At 37.5% G+C, this 24,992-nt stretch overlaps 1 protein-coding gene across 2 annotated transcripts in view; it reads right to left on the bottom strand.

Moving 5' to 3' along the window:
• The window catches only part of IL7R (interleukin 7 receptor), a 28,335-nt gene extending 5,060 nt beyond the window's left edge, over positions 1-23,275 (bottom strand). Inside the window, exons 1-6 of one of the 2 annotated variants that reach the window (XM_058717286.1) lie at positions 23,084-23,275; positions 18,413-18,551; positions 7,197-7,354; positions 3,079-3,236; positions 1,003-1,165; positions 8-101 (exon numbers count right to left, since the gene is read on the bottom strand). In XM_058717286.1, the coding sequence (XP_058573269.1) occupies positions 8-101; positions 1,003-1,165; positions 3,079-3,236; positions 7,197-7,354; positions 18,413-18,551; positions 23,084-23,165 (794 nt within the window). In that variant the 5' untranslated portion in view covers positions 23,166-23,275. The remainder of the gene's footprint in view (positions 1-7; positions 102-1,002; positions 1,166-3,078; positions 3,237-7,196; positions 7,355-18,412; positions 18,552-23,083) is intronic. The other variant, XM_058717290.1, reaches the window with a different exon arrangement.
• Between the last annotated feature and the right edge of the window lie 1,717 nt (positions 23,276-24,992).

Genomic DNA, 24,992 nt, shown 5'->3' with positions numbered 1-24,992 from the left:
AGTTCACCTTTTTTTCCATAATGCACAGGCCAAGATGACCATCAGAGACACAGAGAAGAAACTCAGAATGCTAATAGTTAGTAAAATAGGATCCATCCTCCCTGGAATGCAAGGAAAGATCTTGGTTAGTAATCATTAAACATGGAGTTGGGGAGGCTTTCAGTATGCTTTGAGTTTATTTAGTAACTCGAGACCATTTACTATTTCTTCAAAGTCGCCCTTCAGTGAACAGGATAATGTACTAACTTTACGCACAAGGAATTTTGGCTTCAGTAAGTGGCACTCATGTGAGTGACCAGGTGTAGAACATCTGTCATTTGAAATGTAAAAGTGGCCCAGCATTAAGGATAGCAGTACTCTTTCCCCAACATCTACCATCAAGAGAAGTAAACCTAGCAGGGGAATCAGGAGGGGGATGCTCTACCTCACAGGTTCATCAAGTTCCAGTCTGAGAATGGGATGTTGGTATGTCAAGAATAGTTCCCCTCATACTTCAAAGAGAAGCTATATGTGGAGTGAGCCATGTTCTTTGGCTTTTCTGGCCATTCTCACTTCCTAGACCATGTGGATACCTTTGTTATTCTGGAAAAGGAGGCATGAATGAGCAGCACTAACCTGCTCATCTTCTATCACCAAAGGTGTTCCCCTAGAGGAGATTTTGAGAGACCAGCCATTGGGATTCCAGTCTAAATTGGTAGAGTGGAGGTAATAGGTAGGGACTTTATTCAGAATTATTATCAGCTCCCAAGAACACCTGGGTCAGTGGAATCCAGGGCAGCCTATATCATTTGATCAATGACTATGGGTTCTATTCCCACTACTTCCTTATTCTTCACAAGAGGGGCCAAGATGGCAGGTCATTCTCCAAAGACAGTGTAAACATACCCTCAGGGGAGTCCTAACATGTGGGTTCCTTTCACCTTTCTGCCTCTCACTCTTGTTCACACACCTTAACATGCAAAGCACTCTGCAGGGGACAAAGATTCTGCTGTCACTTCCCACCTGTGATCTCTGGAGTTCTGAAGTGGAAGCTTGGACTCCATTCACTCCAGAAGCCTTCAAAATAGTCATGATTAGGAATGGACCGGACTTTAATCTCATACATTGCATCAGGTTGTAGCTTTCTCTGTAGGAGTGCCAGCTTTGTACTGGATAAGTTCACATGCTAAAGAGCAAAACATGCCATTATATTTTTAGGGTCAAAAAAGACGTATTGCCTAGATCCCCCAAATCATTTCAAGTTAAGTGACTTTAGTCATGTGGGTACTCTTGTTAGGAAAAGGAGATATGACATAGAGAGGAGCATGTGTGAGCTCATAAATGATGCTACCAGTGGTCAAGGAGGGCAACAGTACCATGGGTCTTTGTTTAGGTGAGCTGGACTCTTCAATACCAGGGGGATATAAATCACTCCCAGGTCCCCACCTTCCTTTCCACACTTCGATTTCTCTCTCTTTTTTTTCTCTTTTTCTCCTCTTTCACATCCCAAAGGAAAATACAAGGGAATGGTAAGGTAAGTGAGCAGGAATAATTTCTCTCCAGAAAGATTCAATTCTACATTGCAAATAGCAATATAGAGAACAACAGTCTCTTCAGCAATGTGCATTACCCTTAAGAAAAAACTATCAATTTGATGGATAAAAAGTTAATATTCCACTGTTATTTACATTTATACTTATTTGATTATTAGTTTTCATATATTTATTGCATTTACATATATCTTATTTTATGAGACATTTCCAAGTTTCTTGCTAATTTTTTCTGTTGTTACATTTGTCCTTTTCTTAATGATTTATAAGGCCTCTTTATATATGAAGGATATTAACCATCTGTCAGTTGTATGTATGGCAATTTAATCCTAATATCTAATTTGCCTTACAATTTTGATTATCATGTGTGGTGACATTTATAAGCCTTTATTTTTATATATTCATATGTATCCGTCTTTTTCTCTCTTTACTGCTTTTATGCTTAGAATATTTTTCTTCATCTCAAGATTACATAAGCATTTGCCTATATTTTTTCTACCTTGTTTAGTGTTTCACTTTTACATAATTTATTTAAATCATCTTTTTATTCTATTTTTTAAGTTAGGCATTTAACTTAATTATTTCCCCAAACAGCTAACTGACTGTCCTGGTATCATTTATTCAAAATTCTTCTTTTCTTGGGGCTCTGGGCTGGCTCAGTTGGAGGAGTGTGCAACTCTTGATCTTGGGGTGATGAGTTTGAGCCCCACAATATATATATATATTTATTTTAATGCTTAAATAAATTAAATTTATTTTAATAAATAAATAATAATTAATAATAAAAATAAATTAATGCTTAAATATAATGCTTAACATATATATATATATATATATTTTTTTTTTTTTTTTTTTTTTTAAATGCTTCCTTTCTCCACTATAGTTGCTTTTCCATTGGTGCAATTTTCAAATGAAGACTCAAGGGAACAGGACCAAGGTACCCACGTTTGTGTGGTAGAAGGAGGGTAGAACTGTTTTAGGGTAGACATTACACTTATGTACTATACAGCAGCATATTGCAAACAAAGAAGGCTGATCCTGGCCTAAGAAAAGAGAACAGCATGGGTATAAATAGGCATTCTTTTCACTGTGAGAAAGAAAAGCCATCGTCTGGTTTTTGTCCATGTGTTACAAATAGGACAGAATTTAAGCCAGTGAGCCCAGAGGAGCCTAAAAACCTGGGACACTTTACTTTTCTCCCACCTTCTCCTCAAGATAGATTGCAGGGATGGCCAGACCATTCCAATGACAATGAGAGCTGTAACAGGATGGCCCAGAGAAGATCCAGGTTTTGTGAAACCTGAATTTCTTATACTTTGGGGAACTTCTTTCAGTAAAAGGTATATTTTGAACACAAAATTGCAAGGGGCCCTCCCCAGGTAAATGTACCTCTGGGATGAAAAAATTTATAACATTAAGAAGTTTTTATTTTATGATTTTATATACATATATTATAATTTTATGTATTTTATAGAAATTTACTTATTCAATATACTTATGCAGTCATCTTTATGCATTTTTAATGTATAAATGTAGTTGATCTACATACCATCCAGTCATTTTCATGTTTTTCCTGGCGATAGGCTACCTCATGCAATAATTCTTTCACATACTTCTTTTGTAAGTGAGATGTGTTAAATGTCACCAGAAAGTCATTTGCTCCCTCACGATAGATGACTCTTATGTCAAAAGGAGCCTCAGGTTTAACTGGAAAAGAAAAAGAAAGGAGGTCAGTCTATAGGGCAATCAAGAAAATAATTATGCTTTTTAAAGTTCATCCATTCTGAAAATCACATTCTTTTTCTGGGTCAGTAATCAACCAACAAATCAGAAAACATTTATTCTTCCTGGTTCAAAGCTTGACTAGACTTTTCAGCCTCCTCTGCAGTAGAATGTAGCCTTGTGAACAACGTGAGTGGAAATGTGCACCACCTCCCACCTGGCCCAGAAAGCTTACATGTGTGACCTTATGGTTGTTCCCTTTCCACCATTTGGAGTCATATGTTGAAGACAGTGGAACCACAGGATGAAAGAAGCCTGAATATTGTTTGAAAGAGCACCATGCACACATTAGAAATGCCCATTTTGGCTTTTATGTGAGCAAGAAATAAACTTACGGTGTTTGAGATATCATGTTTTAGGGCTTATTTGTTATAGCAGCTAGTGCTAATTCTACACTAAAACACATTCACTTTGCCTTTTGAATACTACAGAACTTGTTACTAAGTAGCCTCAAAGCAGGAGTGTTTAAACTTTGAGTCTTCATTATTCCAATAAATCGGGTTTTAAGCTGGGAGCCTTGTACCTCATCTCAGCTATATAGAAGCTGAGGGTCTGCATTCTGTCCCTAAGCTCATAATTTTTAATGTGACTTTAGTCTGGTTGGTATTAGCTCTGAATTCCTCTCTAGTCTCTTTCTTCTGTCTGCCTGCTGAGCAAACTTACTCTTAGGATCACAGGCACCATATATGAAATGCTGTTGGAGGGAAATAGGTTTTATTTCAGGCAGAACCTACCCTGAGAAAGGTACTGAATTCTTTGAAAAGCATGCATGTCAAGCAGCCTCCCCATCATTGACCAGGGGCTTTCCTGTCTTGGGTTCTTAGCTGCTCTATCACCAAAGCCTGGGACGTTTGTTTTCTAAAGATGGGGCAGCCACTTTTTTGCATGGCTGGTCTCAGAGAATGAGAGCACATAGACTAAAATCTAATCTAAACCTATTGTTAATGAGAGAGTATGTGTTCATTAAACTCTTACCCTCTAGACTGAGCTGAATTCTAGGCTCTCTGCACTGGGCTTTATGGCAGACTTGTTGACCCAGTAAAGTGAACTCATGTAATGGAGTTTGGCTCACTTACTGTAGTCACTTGCTCATAGTGGTGACCACCTAAGTTTCTCCTGCATTGCCCCAGAGATCCTGAAAAAGAGGAAATGTCTCCTTCTTTGCCCTTGGATGTCTTGTAAAAGAGGAAGTTTATCCTTCTTTATTTTTAGATTCACTATAGAAAGGGGAGATGCCCTGGGGCAACAGGAGGAAAGGGTGGTGAGTGTAGAGAAACAGACCAATAGAGAACCCCTGCCAAGCCAGTTCCTACTCTTCATTCAAGGGAATAATTAAGATTCACATTTTCAGTGAAACCTCTGATGCTAAATTCCTTGCCTCATCCCCATCTCTCAAGGTCTCATAATAATGGAAGAATTAAGGAAAGAACAGACTGATATTGATTATACACCTACTAAGCACTTATGCCAGCTTCCACCAATAATCTCTATCATCACTACATTGATGAAGAAACTGAGTCTCAGAGAGGTTAATTAACTTAAGTTCAGGTTCCTATAAAATAGTTTGATATGATTTAAATCCAATTCTGTCTGATTCTGAAGCTCACTCTTCTTCATTTAGCTTTTCTTTCTGTACTCCATTATCTCACTCTGGCTTGTCCAGATGTCTTCCAAATAGTGCTGTCTCTGGTTCAAAGAGTGTCTCTGAGCACATCAGAAAAAGTTGCTCATTTCTCAAGGAACATTTTTATAGCTTAGTTTATTCTGTGAGCAAACTAAACAATTACACAGACTCACTCTACCAAGACAAATGGGAAGGCAGGAAGCTGACCCTCTAGCTTTATCAGAGGGCCCATATCTAAAGAAGGGGGAGTGAGGGGCAGGTGGTTGCAGGGTAGCTCTGGTCTAGGGCTCAATCAGGAACTTCCAATTTAAATTCAATTAAATGACAGTTCTGCTAATCAAATGTCACCTTAGGAACCAGAAGAAGGTGCTGCTGAGTGTACCTCCATTACCTCTCATCTGGTTGCTTAAGGGTGCTTTTCAAAGCCTGAAGGGGCTCACCACACCCAGTTCACAAGGGCCCAGACTACCAGCTGTGAGCACAACTACCTTTCTCCCTTGGCCTCTCAGATGTGGCTTGGTAGGTTTGCTTCTGCTGAGATCTAGAAAATAGGCTTCTGAGAGCACTGGATATGTGAGATCTGGGGATTCAGATCAGCAGGGTGCTACCTGGAGTCTTGAGTAGTCACATGCTCGCTCTGTAAAATGCCATGATGCTGTCAGAGGACTGAGAATCTCTGTCTTCCCTACCTGATTTTAGAGTAGTGAATATAGATTTGCACCCCCAATGTAAACATTTAGATATGGTGCTCTTGTGCAGTGCACAAACTGACCATCCATCCATAACAGCCTAGTCTCCAAATGACCAAAACCTACTTTGCTTGTGTCCTATATTCAGAATTACCTTGCAGTTACATTGGTTGTGGCCTATGTTGCTGTGTGTTCAATATGCACAAACCATTTGTCTAATGTCTCTTTTTCACTATCTGAACTTTTATAGGGTAATTATTCACACATGGAACTTTTGTTTTCATTCTTTATTTTACCAACTTAGTGAGGCAAAGCTGAGACTAGATTCAAAGTTTCTCACCTCTTTATTGTATCTAATGAGTATTATTCTTTTACCTTTAATTTTCTTTTGGGATGGTGAAGAAGGGGTTGAAAATAGGGAGAGAGAGTGAGCCATAGTACTTAAAACCAGCAAAGGAATGAATGTACCTCTTCTATCACTTTGACCAGTTTCCCTCCTACATATATTATTTCATTTGTAAATCTCCATAGGTATAATAAACACATGTAGTCATTATTCCATTGCACTAATGCGTCATAATTGGCTTAGACATTCTCCTATATCAGAGTCTCTCTGAGGTTTTGAATGTAACTTTATTCACCCTAGGGTTATAATCTGTAAGTAATAGAAAAGAAAATTTCTTGGGTCTATATTCTCAATCTTTCTGATTATTTCGATTTACTTGCCTGGCAACTAAATGATGAATTGGTAATTAATATTGACTTATAGTCAGATAATTGAATGGATTTACTGATTCATATTACTATGTGTATGAATATTATATAGAGCAAAAGGAAACATGTAGGTGAATTTACCAATTTCGATTATAATTTTGTTTGAAATATTTTTTGACAAAATGTAATATGAATATTCTAGGCCAAATATTAATTGATATTAACTTTTCAAAATAACTTGATAATTTAACTAAACATACTCTGAATATGGTGGATATATGGGAAGAAGAATACAAGGAATTCAGGAGAAGGAAAGATGAAGAGGGAAAGGGCATCAGAGGTCCAGCTCTAGTGACTTCATGTAGAACTCTTCCTGAAATCTGTAGGTGCCAATCACTATCTTTCATGGCTGAGTTGGAAGACCCTCAAAATTCTTTTTAAAAAACTTTTAAAAAATGTTTATTTATTTTTGAGAGAGAGATAGAGTGTGAGCAGAGAAGGGGCAGAGAGAAAGGGAGACACAGAATCAGAAGCAGGCTCCAGGCTCCGAGCTGTCAGCACAGAGCCCAATGCAGGGCTCAAACTCACAAACTTTGAGATCATGACCCTAGCCAAAGTCGCACACTTAACCCACTGAGCCACCCAGGCATCCCCCTCAGAATTCTCTCATATTAAGAATTAGTGTCACATGCTTCAAAACTTCCAGGTCTTAAAAAAATTCCTTCCATTAAGGACTTTGCTATTCTCTATTCCAAAGAGCTTTCATGATTTGTCTACTTTTAACATGCAGAAAGTCCAGACACAATCAGTGTCTTCATTTATGTCCAAACGGCAAGCCTACTCCCATATACAACTTACCTATCTTGACTACGTTCATTTTCCTGCAAGTTATCTTTTTTCCTTTAAGCTTCACACATATTTCGCTGTCTCCAATCAGTAAGAATTTCTTTGTCCTGATGAAATACATCTCTTGCATTTTATTAAAAGTCAGGCATTTCACATCCAAAAGAGCCCCACTGTAGAAACAAAAAAGGAATCTATCTTAATTCAAGTAAGAGTTTCTGTATACAATGGAATAGTACTACATGTACAGTTCAGTTTTGTGACTTCAACTCTGTCCACTGGTATGTGGATGTATAGGTGCTTGTGTATGTGTGTATGTGTGTGTGTGTGTGTGTGTGAGAGAGAGAGAGAGAGAGAGAGAGAGAGAGAGAGAGAGAAATTAAATAATGTGGCTTCTTGGTACCATCACAATGGTATAATGATGATATACTCTGGCGTTACATGCAACTGAATATGAAACTGTCAAAGCCTGTTCATGAAAAACCTGGAAAATTCCTATTTTTAAATAATTGATCATTGAAAAACAAAAATGTTTTGTAGGTGGTTAGATAATTGCTTTTTTTGATGTTCTGCAGAAATAAATTCAGGAAATAAAGCCTGTAAAGGAACATTGACCAAAACAAAGTTAAAGGAAATGATACAATAGTCTGGAGGATTATATACATAAAACCATATACACTTAATGAGTAATTTGGGGACTTTCAAAGGTAATTTTGACTGTGCTCCACTTTTACCTCATCAACAAACTTTAAAATCAACCCTTATTCCCATGTTCCCTTTCCTCTTCCCAACTAAGATCAGTCTTTCAATAAACTGAGGAAGAGAGATTGTTGCTTATTGTACAACTAACATCAAAAGCTTCACATTGCACTTTTTTCAATAAAAAGTATAACTATTAGGTCCAGTAATAGCAGAACAACTTGTATCATACTAACCTTCCAATATATAACTATTATCAACCTTGGACAAGATATTTTTGAAAATCCTTTTTAAAAGTTTTAAAGAGTAATCAAAAGTATGCAGAAATTACAGGGAATTTTTAAAAAATGTTAACTTATTTAATTTGAGAGAGAGATAGAGAGTGAGCAGGGGAGGGGCAGAGAGAGATGGAGACAGAGAATCCCAAGCAGGCTCCATGCTGTCAGTGTGGAGTCCAGTGTGGGGCTTCAACCCATGAACTGTTAGATGATGACCTGAGCCCAAATCAAGAGTTGGAGTCTTCACCAACTGAGCCACCCATGCACTCTGAGAGGGAATTTTATCCTTTATAAAAGGGTAGATGAGCTCCTTGTTCCTGCTTTTTCTTTTTCTTTGCTTGGTAGCACTCCTCAGGTCACACTGTGACAGGCATCTAGAATCTAACAAAAAGCCACAGTTTTATTGTCTTGAGAAGTTAGAGGACTTCCTGTGTGGATGGATATTTTTAATGGGGAAAGGCCTAGAAATGAGGAAGCTATGGAGAGATCTGCATATAACCTCTGCTCATATCATTATATGTCCCTTTAATTGTCAGGTATGAAGGAAACTCTAAGGAAACCATGGGAAAGGAATAGCTAGATGACACTAGAAATAACTGAGCTGAGATTTTAGGTATTATCTCAAAAGAAAAGAGAATTTAAAGATTAATCCAGTCAAGTTAACTAACAGAGTTCAAATCAACAGTTGGCAGAGTAAGTTAACAGAATCCAGAAAACTTGTTGTCAGTAATGTCTTTTCTATAGTCAAAAGCTACTACAAATGACTTAAGAAAAATGAGACCCATAGTCAAGACAAAAAACAGTCAATGGAAACTGACCCTAACATGACCAGATGTTAGAATTAGCAGAAAAAGACCTTAAAGCAGCTTTTGCAAATATGTTTAAGGGCTGAAAAAAGGATATGGTCATAATGATTGAATAGATACATAATGTTAGTGGTGAAATGGAAACTATAAAAGAAAACAAAATGAAAATGCTATAACTGACAAGTAAATCTAAAATCTTTAAAAATGTACTGAGTGTATTGGAAGGACTTAACAGATTGAAGATGGCAGAAGAAAGGGTTGTTGAACTTGAAGATAGATCAATAGAAATATTCAGTCTGAAAAAACAAAATCTCAGTGACCTGTAGGATGATATCAAGACTATTAATAGAAGAACACTTCCTCAACCTGAAACAGGAAATTTAGGAAGAGTCTACAATTAACATCATACTTAATGGTGAAATTTTGAACATTTTCCCCTAAGATACAGACAAAACAGGAATATGCACTTTCACCATTTTTACTCAACAATTTACTGGAGGTTCTAGCCAGTGTGTAAAACAGGACAAACAAGCAAACAAAAACATATCCAGGTTGTAAAGGAAGAGAAAAAAAGCCTTTCTTTATTAGTGGACAACATTATATAGACTCTCCAACAAAACTACAGGAACTAGTAAGTTGAATTCATCAAAGTAAGAATATAAAGGACAATTATATTTCTAAAGACTAGTATCAAACAATTAGAAAATAAATTTTAAAACCAACAGCTCCATTTATGACACCAATGAAAACATAAAATGCTTAGAGATAAAATTAATAAAGGATGTTCAAGGCCTTTGAAATAGAAATTATAAAACATTCCTCAGAGCTATTAAAGGAGATCTAAATAAATGAAGACATACATTCATGGATTAGCAAATTTAGTAGTAAGAATGTGGGAATATCCCCTAACTTGGTGTATGTAATATTAATCAAAATCTCAGCAGGATTTAAAAAAAAAATTGACAAGCTGATTCTAAAATTTATGTGGAAATACAAAAAACTCAGAAAAGCCAAAATCACACTGAAAAAGTAGAACAAATATGTAAGATTCAGAGCAGTTGGTTTCAAATTTACTATAAAGCTATGATAATTGGGCAGTCTTAGCACTGGTGTAAGAATAAATAAAAGGATCAATAGAAAGTATAAAGAGTTCAGAAATAGGCTCACACATAGAAGGTTAACTGATTTTCAATACAAGTACTCTATCAATTCAATGGGAAATAGAAAATCATTTCAGCAAATTGTCCTGGAACAAGTAAACAAATGTAGGGAAAATATGACCCTTAATCTCATGCAAAATTAATTAGATATGGATTATACACCTAAATGTAAAGGCTTAAACTACAAAATATCTAGAAGAAAACATAAGAAAATATGTTTTTGACTTTACGAGGGGACAAAGGGAGTAATGACACACAAAACATTGAAACATAAAAGAGGGGAAAAAAAAGCGTGCCTGGGTGGCTCAGTGGGTTAAGCGTTGTACTCTCGGTTTTGGCTCAGGTCATGATCTCATGGTTCTTGGGTTTGAGCGCTGGGTGGGGCTCTTTACTTGCTTTTGGCTCAGGTCATGCTCTCACAGTTCTTGGGTTTGAGGCTGGGTGGGGCTCTTTACTAACAGCCTGCTTGGGATTCTTTCTCTCCCTCTCTCTCTGCCCCTCCCATGCTTGTCCACAGACATAAGTTCATGCACACACACGCATGTGCTCTCCTTCTCTCTGTCTCTCTCATTCTCTCTCAATAAAAAAACAAACAAACAAACTTAAGGAACACCTGAGTGGCTCAATGGGTTAAGCCTCGGACTTCAGCTCAGGTCATGACCTCACAGTTCATGAGTTTGAGCCCCAAGTCAGACTTCTGTACTGACAGCTTGAAGCCTTGAGTCTGCTTCAGATTTCTGTGTCTTCCTCTCTCTCTTTGCCCTATCCCCAGCTCACATTTTCTCTATCAAAAATAAATAAACTTAAAAAAAATCTGCTGCACCTTTACAAGAAAAAAAAGACATTGGACTTTCATCAAAATGAAAACTTTCTGCCTATTAAAGTACACCTTAAGAAAATGAAATGGCAAGCTACACACTGGCAGAAAATAGTTGTAATGAAGATATCTGACAAAGGAATTGTATCCAGAACATATAAAGAATTCATACTCATCAACAATAAAAGGATAAATAATTGGGTGAAAAGGACAAAAGGCTTTAACAGGCACTTGCTACAAGAAGACATGCAAATGGCCAGCAAGTATGCAAAATGATGGTCGACATGATTTGTTACTTGAAATACATAAATAAAAATCACAAGGTACTATTTCAAAGCCAAATGTTGGAGATGACTTTAGCTCTCACACTCTGTTGGTGGGAGAGTAGAATGGTATAACCACTTTGGAAAACTGCTGGATAGTTTCTTACAGTTAAATACACACCGAGCCTATGACACAGTAATTCCACGTTGAGGTTTTTACTGCAGAGAAATGAACAAACTAATTTGTACAAAAATTTTAACAGCAACTTAAAAATTAATAGTCTCAAATTTGGAAAGAAAAAAACCTCGAATATCCATGTAAAGGAGAAAGGATTACAAATTTGTGATATATTCATTCAGTGGAATGAAAACTCAGCAATTGAAAAGATGAGATCTGAAACATGCATCAGTGTGGATAAATCTCAAAAAGAAAAGAGTAAACAGTGTGTTACTCCACTTATAAGAAGTATTGGAAACTGGCAAACCCAAAGGGTGATGGATTGTTCACAGGGGATGGGTGGCTAGAAGGGGACAGAAGGGTAAAAGAAATGTTTTGCATGAAAGAAAGAATGAAAAGTATGTACACTTATTGCAACAATAATTAAACAATGCGAAATAAAAATAAAAGTACTCATTTCTCTTTCTTTTCCAATCGTCAATTTAATTTCCATCTCCTGTGATAAACATGATTACCAATTTGTTTTCCTATATGCTCTTCCAGCCAAATAGCCCTGAAAAGAGGGATAGCTGGCTCAAATTGGAAGTGGGAATTGTAGCAAGAAAAAAAAAAAAGAAAATGAGTTTGCTTACATGAAAAGAATTCTTTTCATTAACCAGAAGTTTTTAAAAATATCACAGGGAATATATTCTAAAAATGTCCTTTGCTACCTACGGTACAGAATGTGTTGGTTTTCTTTGGTAAATTAGATGTGTGTACACTTTCTTCAACATGTGCTCAAGTGAGCCCTTTCCAGGATTGCTGCTGGATTCTGAGCAGAAAGAACATGTCTGTGTGGCTTGAGGTGAGGTGGGTGTGGGGTTAAAATCTGAGGAGGATGGCTTGGCTGTAAGTGCACAATCTCCCTGTTCTAGGCTGCTGTGGTCTTTGAGTGACTAGTTACATTCCTGTATTCAAACAAAGACAGAGATGGGTCAAAAAAATTTTAAGTTTATTAATTGGCTAAATATATTTACTATTTGTGGAACATCCCTTAAAATTGCCACCTTCCCCCAACTATAGTTTTTTTGTTAACTGTTAATCTTTCAGGGTATGCAGCTGTGTGGCTTTAAATGTGTGTGTGTGTGTGTGTGTGTGTGTGTGTGTGTGTATGTGTGTGCACGTGAGTGTGTTGGAGTTTCTAGTGAGTGTGTCCCTCATTGGGCTAACTGGGTTTTCCCCCTTGGAGTAGAGCAAATATTAAAAGCAAATTTTTAAGTTGGGCCAGATGGATACCAGGGAACAAACTTAGGAGGAATGTCATATGGACAGTTCTGAAGATAGCCTATATTTCATAATTTGATAAAGATAGAGGGGGAGAATTAGAGCATGATCCCATTTCTGAATTTTAGGTAAACATATGATGTGGAGAAATTAGAAAGGCAATGCCTTTTAGTTCAGTCAATGAGTTTGCAATATATTAAGTGAAGCATAGTACAATATTCAATTATAAATCCTTAACAGGTAGCAAGTTTTTCGTATTGTTAGAAGTTTAAAAAGAACCTAAAATGGCATTCTTGGTTTATTCCCACTTTTTGGAAAATAAGATAAATGAGCAAAAAAAAGTAAATAAATAAAGGATCACCCTATGGCTGACTTTTGAGCTTGGGCATCCTTTTAAGGGGTCTGAATTCCAGGAGCCACCCTATGTGGAGGGGAAGCCATGTTTGTTGCTAAGAAGAACCTATGGCCTGGAATAGACAATCTTCTTTGTGCCAATGACACTGGCTTAAGGCAAATGGAAGAAACTTAGTGTATTCCCCATGAGCTCAACTCAATTCAATGTAATTCATTTCAACTCACTTACCTAATTTGAAACAATTTCCTTGGTTGCTAAATATGTATTGTTAAGGTTAGACGTATTCTAGAATGACACTGTCCAACACAATAACCACCTCCCAATATGTGGTTATTGAACACTTGAAATATCACATGTGATGTGCTCTAACTATAAAATATACAACAGATTTTGAAGATGCAAAAAGTAATGGAAAGTATCTCATTAATGTTTGTGTTTATATTGATTACATGTTGAAGTGATAATATCTTGGATATAGTATATTAAAGTGTATTGTTAAATCAGATATATTAAATTAAATTAATGTCACCTATTTATATTTTATTTCTTAAAATGTTGCTACTAGAAAACTTAGAATTATATATGTGGCTCACACATTTATGGATCACACTATATTTCTGTTGGAAATACCCAAAATTCTAGGGTATTTTGGGGGCAGAAAAAAGCACCACAAGTATCCAATGTTAAAATTAAACACAGAGACCGCACTTGAAAATTCCCTGAGCAGACAAAACAAGTTCGTCATATATGCAAATATTATTTTAGCTTACTTTACAAGACAAGCAAGATTAACTTAACCTGGGTCACTTCTTGTTTATGCCTCTGAAAATCATAAGCAAAACTTAAGCCATTTGCCAAAATTGATATGAGGTAACCACCAACCAATTTCCTTTTGGTTAAGAAAATTCTAATATTATAGTCAATCATTGTAAAGAATAGACAGTCATTGTCTTTACACTATATAAGTTGCTTTATAACAATATACCTCTGAGCCTCATTCTATATTTTAGTTTGAGCACAGCTGGTTTGCAAACTGTCTTTTTGGTACATGCTCAATAAACTTTTAGAAATTACTATTTCAGTGATTTACTGGCTTTACTTCTGGGGTGGCTTTTTTTCATGTACTTTTGACCCCAGTAGTACTATAGGCCAACAAATTTGGGCCCATACGACCTTACCAGAGGGCATCAACAGTAATCCACTCACACAAACCCTCTTGTTCTGAAAAGAGGGAGAGACTCCTGGGGAGACCATAGTGCCTACTTCTTCAATTTAGCTCCAGCTTCCTAAATCTCTTTCAATCTTGTCTGGTTTAGCTTGATAAATGCATTTCTCCTGATGGGGCAGACAGATATCTACATGGAAACATTAAAAAACAGAAACAAAAACTGTAGTCTTTGTTCCTCATTTGGCCTCTAAAGACAGACTCTATCTCAAAAATATTTAGCAACTTTGAAAGTTAGCATGGTTTACTGGAGAAGGACTAAATTAATAACCCCTGGTTATTGCTAGGCAGATATTGCTAGGTAACTCTACAATATGAGATAAATTTGGCAGGGTGCCTGTGACATTGGTGGTAAATCATAGAAACTAAAAATGACATATAGGAAGTGCTATCTGTAGGTGGCATATGGAGGTGACTGTGATGCTCCCAAGAATGTGGAAACAAACAAAAAAATCAGTTGCCTTCGAGAGCTGACTATGGACCTTATATAAGCACCTAGAAAGCAGAGTCCCAAAGTCAAGTGCCCACAGTGTCTACGAAAGTAACATAAATGTGAAAAGTGGGCTTACGTTCAAGGCTGAGATTTAATTGTTCATCCACAGAAGCAGCAGGAATTCTGTTCAGGCCCTTTTGCTGGATGGGCCTGCTATTATCAAATCTGATTTTTAAAGAGATACCTAGATGTTTAAGTGCTGGTAGCTAGTCTTAAAACATTAAGCACTTTGAGATCTGAACCAAATAACTGTAAACTTTAAAAATTTTTTTAAAATATTTATTTATTTTTGAGAGACAGAGAGAGACAGAGCATGAGCAGCAGAGGGGCAGAGAGAGAGGGAGACACAGAATCTGAAGCAGGCTCCAGGCTCCGAGCTGTCAGTAGAGAGCCCAACGTGGGGCTCGAACTCAGAAACCGCGAGATCATGACCTGAGCCGACGTCAGATGTTTGACTGAGCCACCCAGGTGCCCCAACTAATTCTAGTCATAAAACCAACAAATAAATTTCCTTTGTTTTGCTTCTATATTTACTGAACAACCTTTTGATCTCATTTTTTTTTTTTTTTTAATTTTTTTTTTTTTTTCAACTTTTTAAATTTATTTTTGGGACAGAGAGAGAGAGACAGAGCATGAACGGGGGAGGGGCAGAGAGAGAGGGAGACACAGAACCGGAAACAGGCTCCAGGCTCCGAGCCATCAGCCCAGAGCCTGACGCGGGGCTCGAACTCACGGACCGCGAGATCGTGACCTGGCTGAAGTCGGCCGCTTAACCGACTGCGCCACCCAGGCGCCCCTTGATCTCATTTTTAATAAAAATCAATCTACATTGAGAATTAAGTACTATTTACAGGTATTGACCATATGCCAACCACCCCAATGCAATGTGGTTGTTATGATCAGAGAGTTTAAGTAGCAACTCCTTGGTCACAGAGCCCCTTAAGTGTTACTATGGGGATTCTAACTTAGCTGCTTGCTTTTAGTGCCTCTGTTGTGTTATTCCAGGTACCTGAGAGGTGGTTAAGTTTCTGGTGAATAAAAAATTTTCAGATCCCTCAGTAAGAGTGGATTTATATTGACATATACTCCATTGGTCCACTCTGTTCCTCTTCTCCCCAAACACCCACTCCTATTGGTCCTGAGCCCAGTGTGAATATTTGGGTATCTATAATAATTGTATCTATCAGTGTGAAATCTTCAATTGGCATATTGGTAATATAACTCTGTGATTTTGGCTAATCCAAGTCCATTCCTGGGAAATGGACCCTCTCATTGAACACCAAGTAATTTGGTTTCTAACCCTGGGAGACTGGTGACCAGATCAGGCAGGTGGTAAACTCTTCTAGGAATATGCCCCTAACAAGCCTGCTGGGAAAAGCATCTGGTTTCTGTCAACAATTCCACCTGTGAAAAGACTTCAGAAGAAAGTACATTTTTCAATGATTTCCAATTTCTTCTTTATAAACATGTTAAAGGAACAGAAAGCTCCAATGAAACTAGTTACATTGGCAAAGCAACCTAGCCTCGTAGGCAAATACAGCACTTCAAGTGACTTTGACTTGAGAAACAATGTTCCTCCTGGGATTAGGAGTTGCATGAAAGTCCCCCTCAAAGTGTGGATACCTTCACAAACACAGATGCTCTCCAGAAGCACCTTAACCTCCTCATACTTAGTGTTTCACACTGAAAACATGTCTTAAGACAATCCCTTTCCAACCAAAATACATAAATCCAATTGCAAACCCCCAATGGATGCTGCAGATAGATTATAATATGACAGAAGTAATCAAAAGACTTGCAAAAGGAAGTGGGCAAGTTTGTTCAAGTGGTCAGGGAAGTGGTGTGAGTGAAAGTGGACAGAAAGGTCAGCCTCAGCCTCCTGAGGAGAAACTATATGAACACTGCTGTCCACCAAATAGCGTGGTGGAGAACCCAAAGTCACATAACTGTTGGAGGGAATTTTGTCCATAAAAAGGAGCACATGGCTGGAATAAGCTGTTTGCCTGTTTTAGTGTAGTTTAGTTGCAGTATAGATTCTGGACATCGTAGATTCCTATTCTCCTGACAGATTTTATTCCTGGAAAGTGTGTTATAGAAGTGAACCAAGAAGCAGACTGAGAACACACAATGGAATTCAAGTCCAAGATTGTGTTCTTGAATGACTGCATCAGGAAGCATTGCATGAGCACATTCAGGAAGCTCCTGTAATTTAATGTAAGGCATGGAATTTAGGGCTTGTCTAGACCATATATTAGGGGGATTGGTGAGAGTCTACTGAATTTAAGAAGCCCTCTTTTACTACTAGTGGGTCTTGACTCCCTTTTCTTGGTAAGAACCTACTTAGGGCATTTGATATGAATTTGGAGATAGCCCTAAGTTAGAATTTCATGTTGGAGTATCTTTTTCAAGTCATCAGAGACAGTAACCCAAAGCAATGAGATGGTTTATGGAGGGAGAAGAAAACTCTCTGAGTTTTTCACCAAACTTTCAAACCAGAGAGAGACTTACTTTTTTTCTTTGCCTTTTTGAGGCCTTATGAAAACAAGAGCCAGATTATTCCTGCTGATTTTTGGAAAACTGATACTAAGGGTACCATCTAGAGTCAAACTGTGCCAAGAAGGTGGAAGTTAGGTCTGTATTCATAGATTTTTTTATTTTAATGCCTCTTTCCCAATAATTATATAATGGATATGTCTTCCAATTAAATTATTATTTTTTTAAGTTTATTTATTTAGAGAGAGAAAGAGAGAGAGAGAGAGAGAGAGAGAGAGACAGAGACAGAGAGGAGCAGACAGGGAAGGAGAGAGAAAATCCCAAGCAGGCCCTATGCTGGCAGCGCAGAGCCCTGTGTGCGGCTCGAACTCACAAACCATGAGATCCTAACCTCAGCCAAAATGGAGAGTTGGATGCTCAACCAACTTAGCCACCCAGGCACCCCTTTAATTCAATTATTAAAGTATTACATTATTTATTTATCCAAACCTCCCTATGAATTTGTACAACTCATTTAACAGGTGAAGAACTTGAGGCCTACATGAGTTCCATAGCTTGCTTTAGGTTGAAAAGCTAAGACGGTGCTGGTATTGGGATTAGAAAACAGGCAACAGCCCTCCAGAGTGCAGCAAGACACTAGATTGTCTCAGGCAGATAAATTTTGGGGGAGGAGTGTTTTAAGAAAGCAAGATTTAAAGTCTGCTATGAAGGGGGCACCTGGGTGAATCAGTTGGTTAAGTGTCCGACTTCGGCTCAGGTCATGATCTCATGGTCTGTGAATTCAAGCCCCGCATCGGGCTCTGTGCTGACAGCTCAGAGCCTGGAGCCTGTTTTGGATTCTGTATCTCCCCCCTCTCTCTCTGCCCCTCCCCTGCTTGTGCTCTGTCTCTCTTGCTCTCAAAACTAAATAAAATATTAAAAAAAAATAAATGCTAAAATCTGCTATGAAGTCAGGAGGGTTGGGAGATCTCCAAGTTCCATACCATCAGCTTGCTGTACCAGCAAGGACTGACTGACAGGAGAACCTATGAAAGTATCTTTGCTGGAGTATTTTGCTGAAGAACAAGGAGTTTCAGGAAGTTTTTGGAATTCATTCGATTTTAGTACTTGACAATTATGCTCCATACTCTTTCCTTTGCTGTGTAGTACATGAAAAGAGAGACAAGATTTCCAGGCACCCGTAGGAGCCAATATTCCTCACCATATTTCAAATTCCAGATTGGTGCTATTGACATCTGTGTCGTCAAAAGTACAGGTCAGCAAGTGCTGGGATCCATCCACTTCCAACTGACTGTAACACGAGAATGGATAGTCATCCAGTTCGGCATCATCAAAGTCTGCTGGGGAGGAACAAACCTGTAGCTGTTAATGGGGCAAATAAGTGCATCCTTTTGAAATCTGGAGTGACGTTAATGAAATGGCAGCCTTTGGGGGCAGACATGAGGGAGCTGTTATAAGTTTATCTCAAGAAGAAAAGCCCAAGGCAAAAGACAGAAAAACCAAAACCAAAGCAGAAAAGATCCCAAATCCAAACCAAAATAAAACCTAAAGAGCACAGATTTTTCTAGAAGAAAAAAAATCATAAAAATTAATAAATTCCAAATATTCATTTTTAAATACATTATACTCTTTTTCTTTTTAAAAAATGTTTATTTATTTCTGAGAAAGAGAGAGAGAGAGAGAGAGAGAGAGAGAGAAAGGGAGACACAGAATCGGAAGCAGACTCCAGGCTCCAAGCTGTCAATGCAGAGCCCAATGCCGGGCTGGAACCCGTGAATTGTGAGATCATGATGTAAGCCAAAATGGAGAGTTGGACACTCAACACACTGAGCCACCCAAGTGCTCCTATCTCCAAATATTTCTAAATACCTCTGACACTGGGTTAGTGCATTAGAGATCTAGAATAAAATACTAAACATACACTTTCCTTTTTACACTATAATTTCTTCTGTTAATTAGTGAATTTCAAATAAAAGATACTCTATCTCTATTATTCAAATGCTACCTAGCCTTTAACTTTATTACTAATCTTCATTTATTTCCTCCCAAGTATTTTTTGAATGAAGGAAGATGAGAGCTATCATACAGTCAGAAGTTCACTTTTTTAAGGGATAGATTTCCCTTACCTGAATAGGAATTCCAACTAAAAGTACAATTGATTATCTCCATTGTGTGAATATTTATTTAAAGCAATTTGTCTTAAGCTACTAAGGCAAATGTGATTAGATTAGATCTGCTGGGACTCAGATCTGGTGGACTTTCCTACAAATCCTATAGGTATTACTTCAGTGCTTATAGATCCTTCTTCTATAGATACTGTATCTTAAGATATTATCAGAATTCTGAAAGTATGTAGTGAGCCAGAATCTTTTGTCAGTCACTTTTGGTAAGTACAGTTTTTCATAGATGGTATTCGATTTTTTAAACTGGGTTGAGGCCCTTAAGATTCAATAGACATTTTGTATCTATATTTCATAATATTTAATAGAAAAAAATGTATCAGCAAATATACTTGGACTGAGACCTGAGAAAATCCAGAGTAACTGAAGTCATTCTCAGAGTAATCAAGTGTGAGCTTATGATGGCTTCTAGGTCCATTGTTACTAAAAATCACTTTGGCCCATCAATACTAGAAATTAGAAGCTTCTAGAGCTTCAAATAGGATACAGAATATACTAAAATCAAACCCATTGAGTGTCCTGAAGGTCCTTTTTACTTAAATTACCAAGTAGTTCTGTGGGAAAATTAGTAAAGCTGGTTGTGAGTGGAGTGGACCAACTAGATGAGTGACAGGTTGGTTCAGTCAAAGCCACAAATCTTGAAAAACAACATCAAGATAAAAAGCTGTGGGTGCTGCTCTATCTGACCGTCCCTAGAATCCATAGGCTTACAATTTGCCACAAGCAAAGATTCCTTATGTAATTTCAGTAGGGTATAGACTCCTTCCTGATGACAGTCAGGTTTTTGTTTGTTTGTTGAGAGAGAGAGAGAGAGAGACAGAGAGACAGAGAATCTTAAGCAGGTTCCATGCTTTGCACAGAGCCTGCCATGGGGCTTGATCTCATGACCGTGAGATCATGACCTGAGCTAAAATCAAAAGTCAGACGATCAACTGACTGAGCTACATAGGTGCTCCCTGATGACAGTTTTAAATAATGAGGGGCAACCCACTATTTAGGGCTCACACTCTAAACCATGTTCATTCCCAATCTGAATGTATTAAAACCTCGTCTCCTAAAACCTTTTCTCAGTGGAACAGTGGTGGTTGTAGCCTGCCTTTACACAGCAGTCCTCACTCTGTTTTGAGGTTTTCTCTTCTTCAAATCTTCCACCAATCCTGTACAACAGAACCTACATTACTATTTGGATTCAGACTTCTGTGGATCAGCTTTGTGTCCAAAATTCTTCAATATACAATATAATACAATATACAAGATAAACCGGAGAGCATAGACTAGCAGATGCTGAGCACCAGCAGAACGAGGCATTCCTACCACCCTTAGCCATCCAGTCTGGTGAAGTGTGTCTGATGTATATGCTTATACAATATACAAAACACTAGTCATACAATTAAAGTGGCTATGTTTTGAGAAACAGCTTACTGGCTCTTTAGGAGATGTTACTGGGCAAAATTGCTTTGTAACCAAGAAAAATTCCCCTCAACAACTTGCAAAATTGCATGGCATTTTACAAAGAGAATGTTCTACCTGATCTAAGCTGAAAAATTCTTAGAGTATTATACACAGTGGTTAAAACCTCCAACACCAGAGCTGGACAGATGTGGGTTTAAATTCTTCCTACTTTACTTTGTAACTGTGGTCCCTGTCAGGTTACTCAACCTCTCTACACCTCAGTGTTTTGATATGGAAATTCACATTATATGAGAAATCATTGAACAAATATATGCAAAGAGTTAGCTTAGAACATAATAAGCACCTTGGGGCGTCTGGGTGGCTCAGTCGGTTAAGCATCTGACTTCAGCTCAGGTCATGATCTTGTGGTTTGTGAGTTCGAGCCCTGCATCAGGCTCAGAGCCTGGAGCCTGCTTCAGATTCTGTGTCTCTCTCTCTCTGCCCTTCCCCCACTCTCACTCTGTCTCTGTCTCTGAACAATAAATAAACGTTAAAAAAAATTAAAAAAAAAAAAAAAACATAGTAAGCACCGAATAAGGGTTAGCTATGATTATTATCATTTTTCTGTTTTTGAGAAATAAGTAATGAAACGGTAACACAAGAATTCTAATTCTAAGAATCTACATGAAACCTTTGGGGATCCTTTGAAAGAGTTCTATGTCAAAGGTATTATTGCTATGATTTTGAAATTACATAGAAATTTTTAACAGTGAGTTACTATTCTTTAGTAACAAGAGTTACTATTCTTTCAATACTATCTAAGCATATTTGTCTATAAAAATTTAGTTTTTTTAAATATGCATTATTGACAAGGCCGTGTGGTCTGGAAGACTTCCTGTTGAAAGGAATTAGTTGATCAAAAACATACATGGTTTGGATTATTAAAAAATATCCCTTTCTTCTCTTTATCATCCTTGTGGTTATCAACAAACTAATCTTTCAACAAAGAGCAGTGGATTATTATACACCCCAAACTGAAAAGTATTTTGAGGTGATCAATGTGGATGGGTGGTTATAGATATCCTAAATAAAACTGAAATTTGAAAAGTTGAAGTGAAACTCAGCTTTCAGTTAGAATTCTTATTTCTTTTTTTAAAAAGTATGGCCATCAGGGAGAAATAGAAGGAAAATATTATACTCCAAAGAGTAAGAATTAGGTGTTACCTGCCAAGCAGCAATCTGTGCAAACATAAGGGGACATGTACCAAGGAATTATGATCATCCCCACAAAGTGATTCATATATGGTCACACTGAAAAATGTCAGCTTTCTGACAATTCCCTCAGTGAAAATATTCTAGGGATTTCCACCCTTAGTAATTACATGACTTAACATATCTAAGTTGAATCATTAAGCTGATGTCTTTGGTATCTTTGATAGGAAAATACTTTTCAACTCTTAGAGCCAAAGAGCTTAATTATCGGGAGCAAATGGGTGGTTCAAATTCCCAGGTGGCTCCTCTTGTTGCCATTTTGTCTTTGTTTACAGTTGTGTTGTCATTATGACCTAGTTCCTAAGTAGATAGCATTGGTTTGTAGGTGCTAAGTATTTCAAGGATCCCAAAGGGAATTACTATATGATGATAAATGTGTTGATATGAAGGCAATTAAATATATTTTTAGGAGACAACTAATACAGATCTTTCTCTGTTCAATTATTCACTAAGTAAGAATCTCACATAAATATCAAAACTGAAGTATTTTGAAGGAATTTTCAAATATTCAATTCAAATATTGAATGTTTACTACGTTCTAGACACTTTTAGGTGCTGGCGATATGGTGATGGTAAGTGCAGACAAAGCTGTTGTTTCTGGAAACTATTTTATCATGAGAGTTATGCTTTTGGAACCTCTTAAAAAACTAAACAAAATAAATCTAGTTTGATTTTTTTAACAAGGTAAAATTACCTTGGAGATTCTCCAACAAGCACAACCATTGCACCTATATGGGTATTCCTTTTGTAAGAGTAGAAACATTGACCAACATTTAAGATCCACATTTATAGAGTTAAATGCATTCTTTCTAGACAATTCTAAGACTTTATACCACCCACAGTATTGTTTCCTGGCCTCCTGTCCCCGTGGTTAGAACTTACAAATGACAGAAAAATGACAGAATATATGGTAATTCTCCAACTCCATTCCAACCCAGTGTCCAGATCAGGTCTTTGGGGATCTAAGTAACCCAAAGCATATGCTAGAGATAACCTGAAATCCTAAAGAAAAGTTAGAAATGACTCACCATTCTGTGCATAGCCACTTTCTCCAGAAACGACTTGAAGTAAATAGAAAACCATACCAAAAGCTGTACCTAGAATCATCATTCTGAGAGAGAGAGAAAGAGAGGAGAGGGGAGGTGTGTGAGCCTGTGTGTAGGAATGAATGAGAGACAGAGCACCAGTGAGAGAGAGAGAGAGAGAGAGAGAGAGAGGCACCAATCTACAGCTTTAGCACTTTATACTTATTTAACCACAGACAGGGGGAAGTATAAACACAGCAAAAAAGAAGGCAAGTGCCAGAAACAGGAAGTCTGAGTAAAAGTATTGCTGTTGTAAGCAGAGGTAGAGGAAATGAAGGGATAGAGCATTTGAATTATTGTACCTCTTTGGTATTCCTGTAAGTCCCCAAACTTATTGTGCTTATTCCAGAATAAGGTAGTACATTCAAATATAGTCCAAGATACCTGAGACTCTAGAGTGTGAATAAGGCTCAGTTCAAAAAATAATCACAAAACAAAACTGTAAACTTACAGAGCTAATCAATTGATTGGGGTAAGTTTTGCTTTAAGGAAAGATTCTGCACTTTATTAAGTACTTTATTGCAGATTATTTTAAAATAGATCATCTCCAATTTCTGAACATATACACTAGAGAATTTCACAAGAACAGCAAATGTTCATTTTGTTTTCTGTGTATCCCTAATACTTATACTTCACTGATCAAAGTAGGCATTCAAGAATTATTTATTTAGTTTAGAAGTTGGCAAACTACGGCCAAAGGGCAAAATTTGGCCCACCACCTATTTTTGCAAATAAAGTTTTATTGAAACACGGTTGCTTTTGTGCTACAGCAGCAGAGCTGAGGACTTGCAGCAGAAACTGTATGGCACACAAACCGTAAAATCTTTACTCTCTGGTCCTTCACAGAAAAAAACTGTCGATCCCTTGTTTAATAGATAAACAGTTATTTTCTCAATGTATTTATAATAGGATTCTATTTCTGACAATCTGATTTCCACACATTCAGGAACATATGGCATTTGCAAACCAAACTAGTACATACAATATATATAAGGGGCAGAAGCCTGAGACAATGACAAAGATAATTCAGTCTCTCTCTAAACTTGTGTGTCAATCAAAACTATTCCCAACACGGCCTCAGGGTTAAAGTAGTGACACTTGTGAAGCCTAACTGACTTCCCGGGAATTGTTGGATCTTTTTCTTTAAACTGCTATTAGTATTCAAATGACGGTTCCTAGCAATCATTGTTATCAACAGGCAGAGGAAGCCTTCTGGAAGACAGAGGTCTGCTCAGGTCTTCCACTGGCTAATCACCTGGATTCAAACTAGGAAACACCACTCGCCTCTCTTTTAGAAAAAAGCCACAAGACTGCAATTATTAGGTGATGAGTACCGAAATGATGAGTAGGCAGTGTGTACTTAACTGTTTGATTCATAGATATTGGGTAGAATTGGCCCTACAGGACTATAAAAATGGCTAAATTAGCAAAGATGAGCAACACCCTTCCGTGCATAAAACAGAGAGTCTTTGAAAGCTGCATGAGTTCACTTAACTCACCATTACAGTTATTGTGACAATCTCATAAAATAAGAAAAGAAGAAGTAAGGCATCTGTACCAGTCTCTAGAAGCCTGTCTTCAGTGTTGAGGCAGATCCAGTGATAGAGATGGGATGTCCTGTTCAGAAGATCACACTCTGGACTGCAAACTCAAGGGATATTTCTCTGCAAGAAGCTGACTGAATGGGCATAATCTATATCCTCCATCTGCTAAGGCCTACTTTTGGCATTTTCAAACATATTTCAAGCCAAATAAAGAGTGACAATTTTGTGCATCAGATAATAATTTCTGCCCTCATTTCTAATCTTGTCTAGAAAGCTTGGTTAGAAAATCATGATTTTGATTCACAACA

The sequence above is a fragment of the Neofelis nebulosa genome, chromosome 1, assembly GCF_028018385.1.
Source record: "Neofelis nebulosa isolate mNeoNeb1 chromosome 1, mNeoNeb1.pri, whole genome shotgun sequence".
Taxonomy (NCBI): Eukaryota; Metazoa; Chordata; class Mammalia; order Carnivora; family Felidae; genus Neofelis; species Neofelis nebulosa.
Note: the sequence above shows the minus strand (reverse complement) of the source record. Positions and strands in the feature narration are given on the sequence as shown.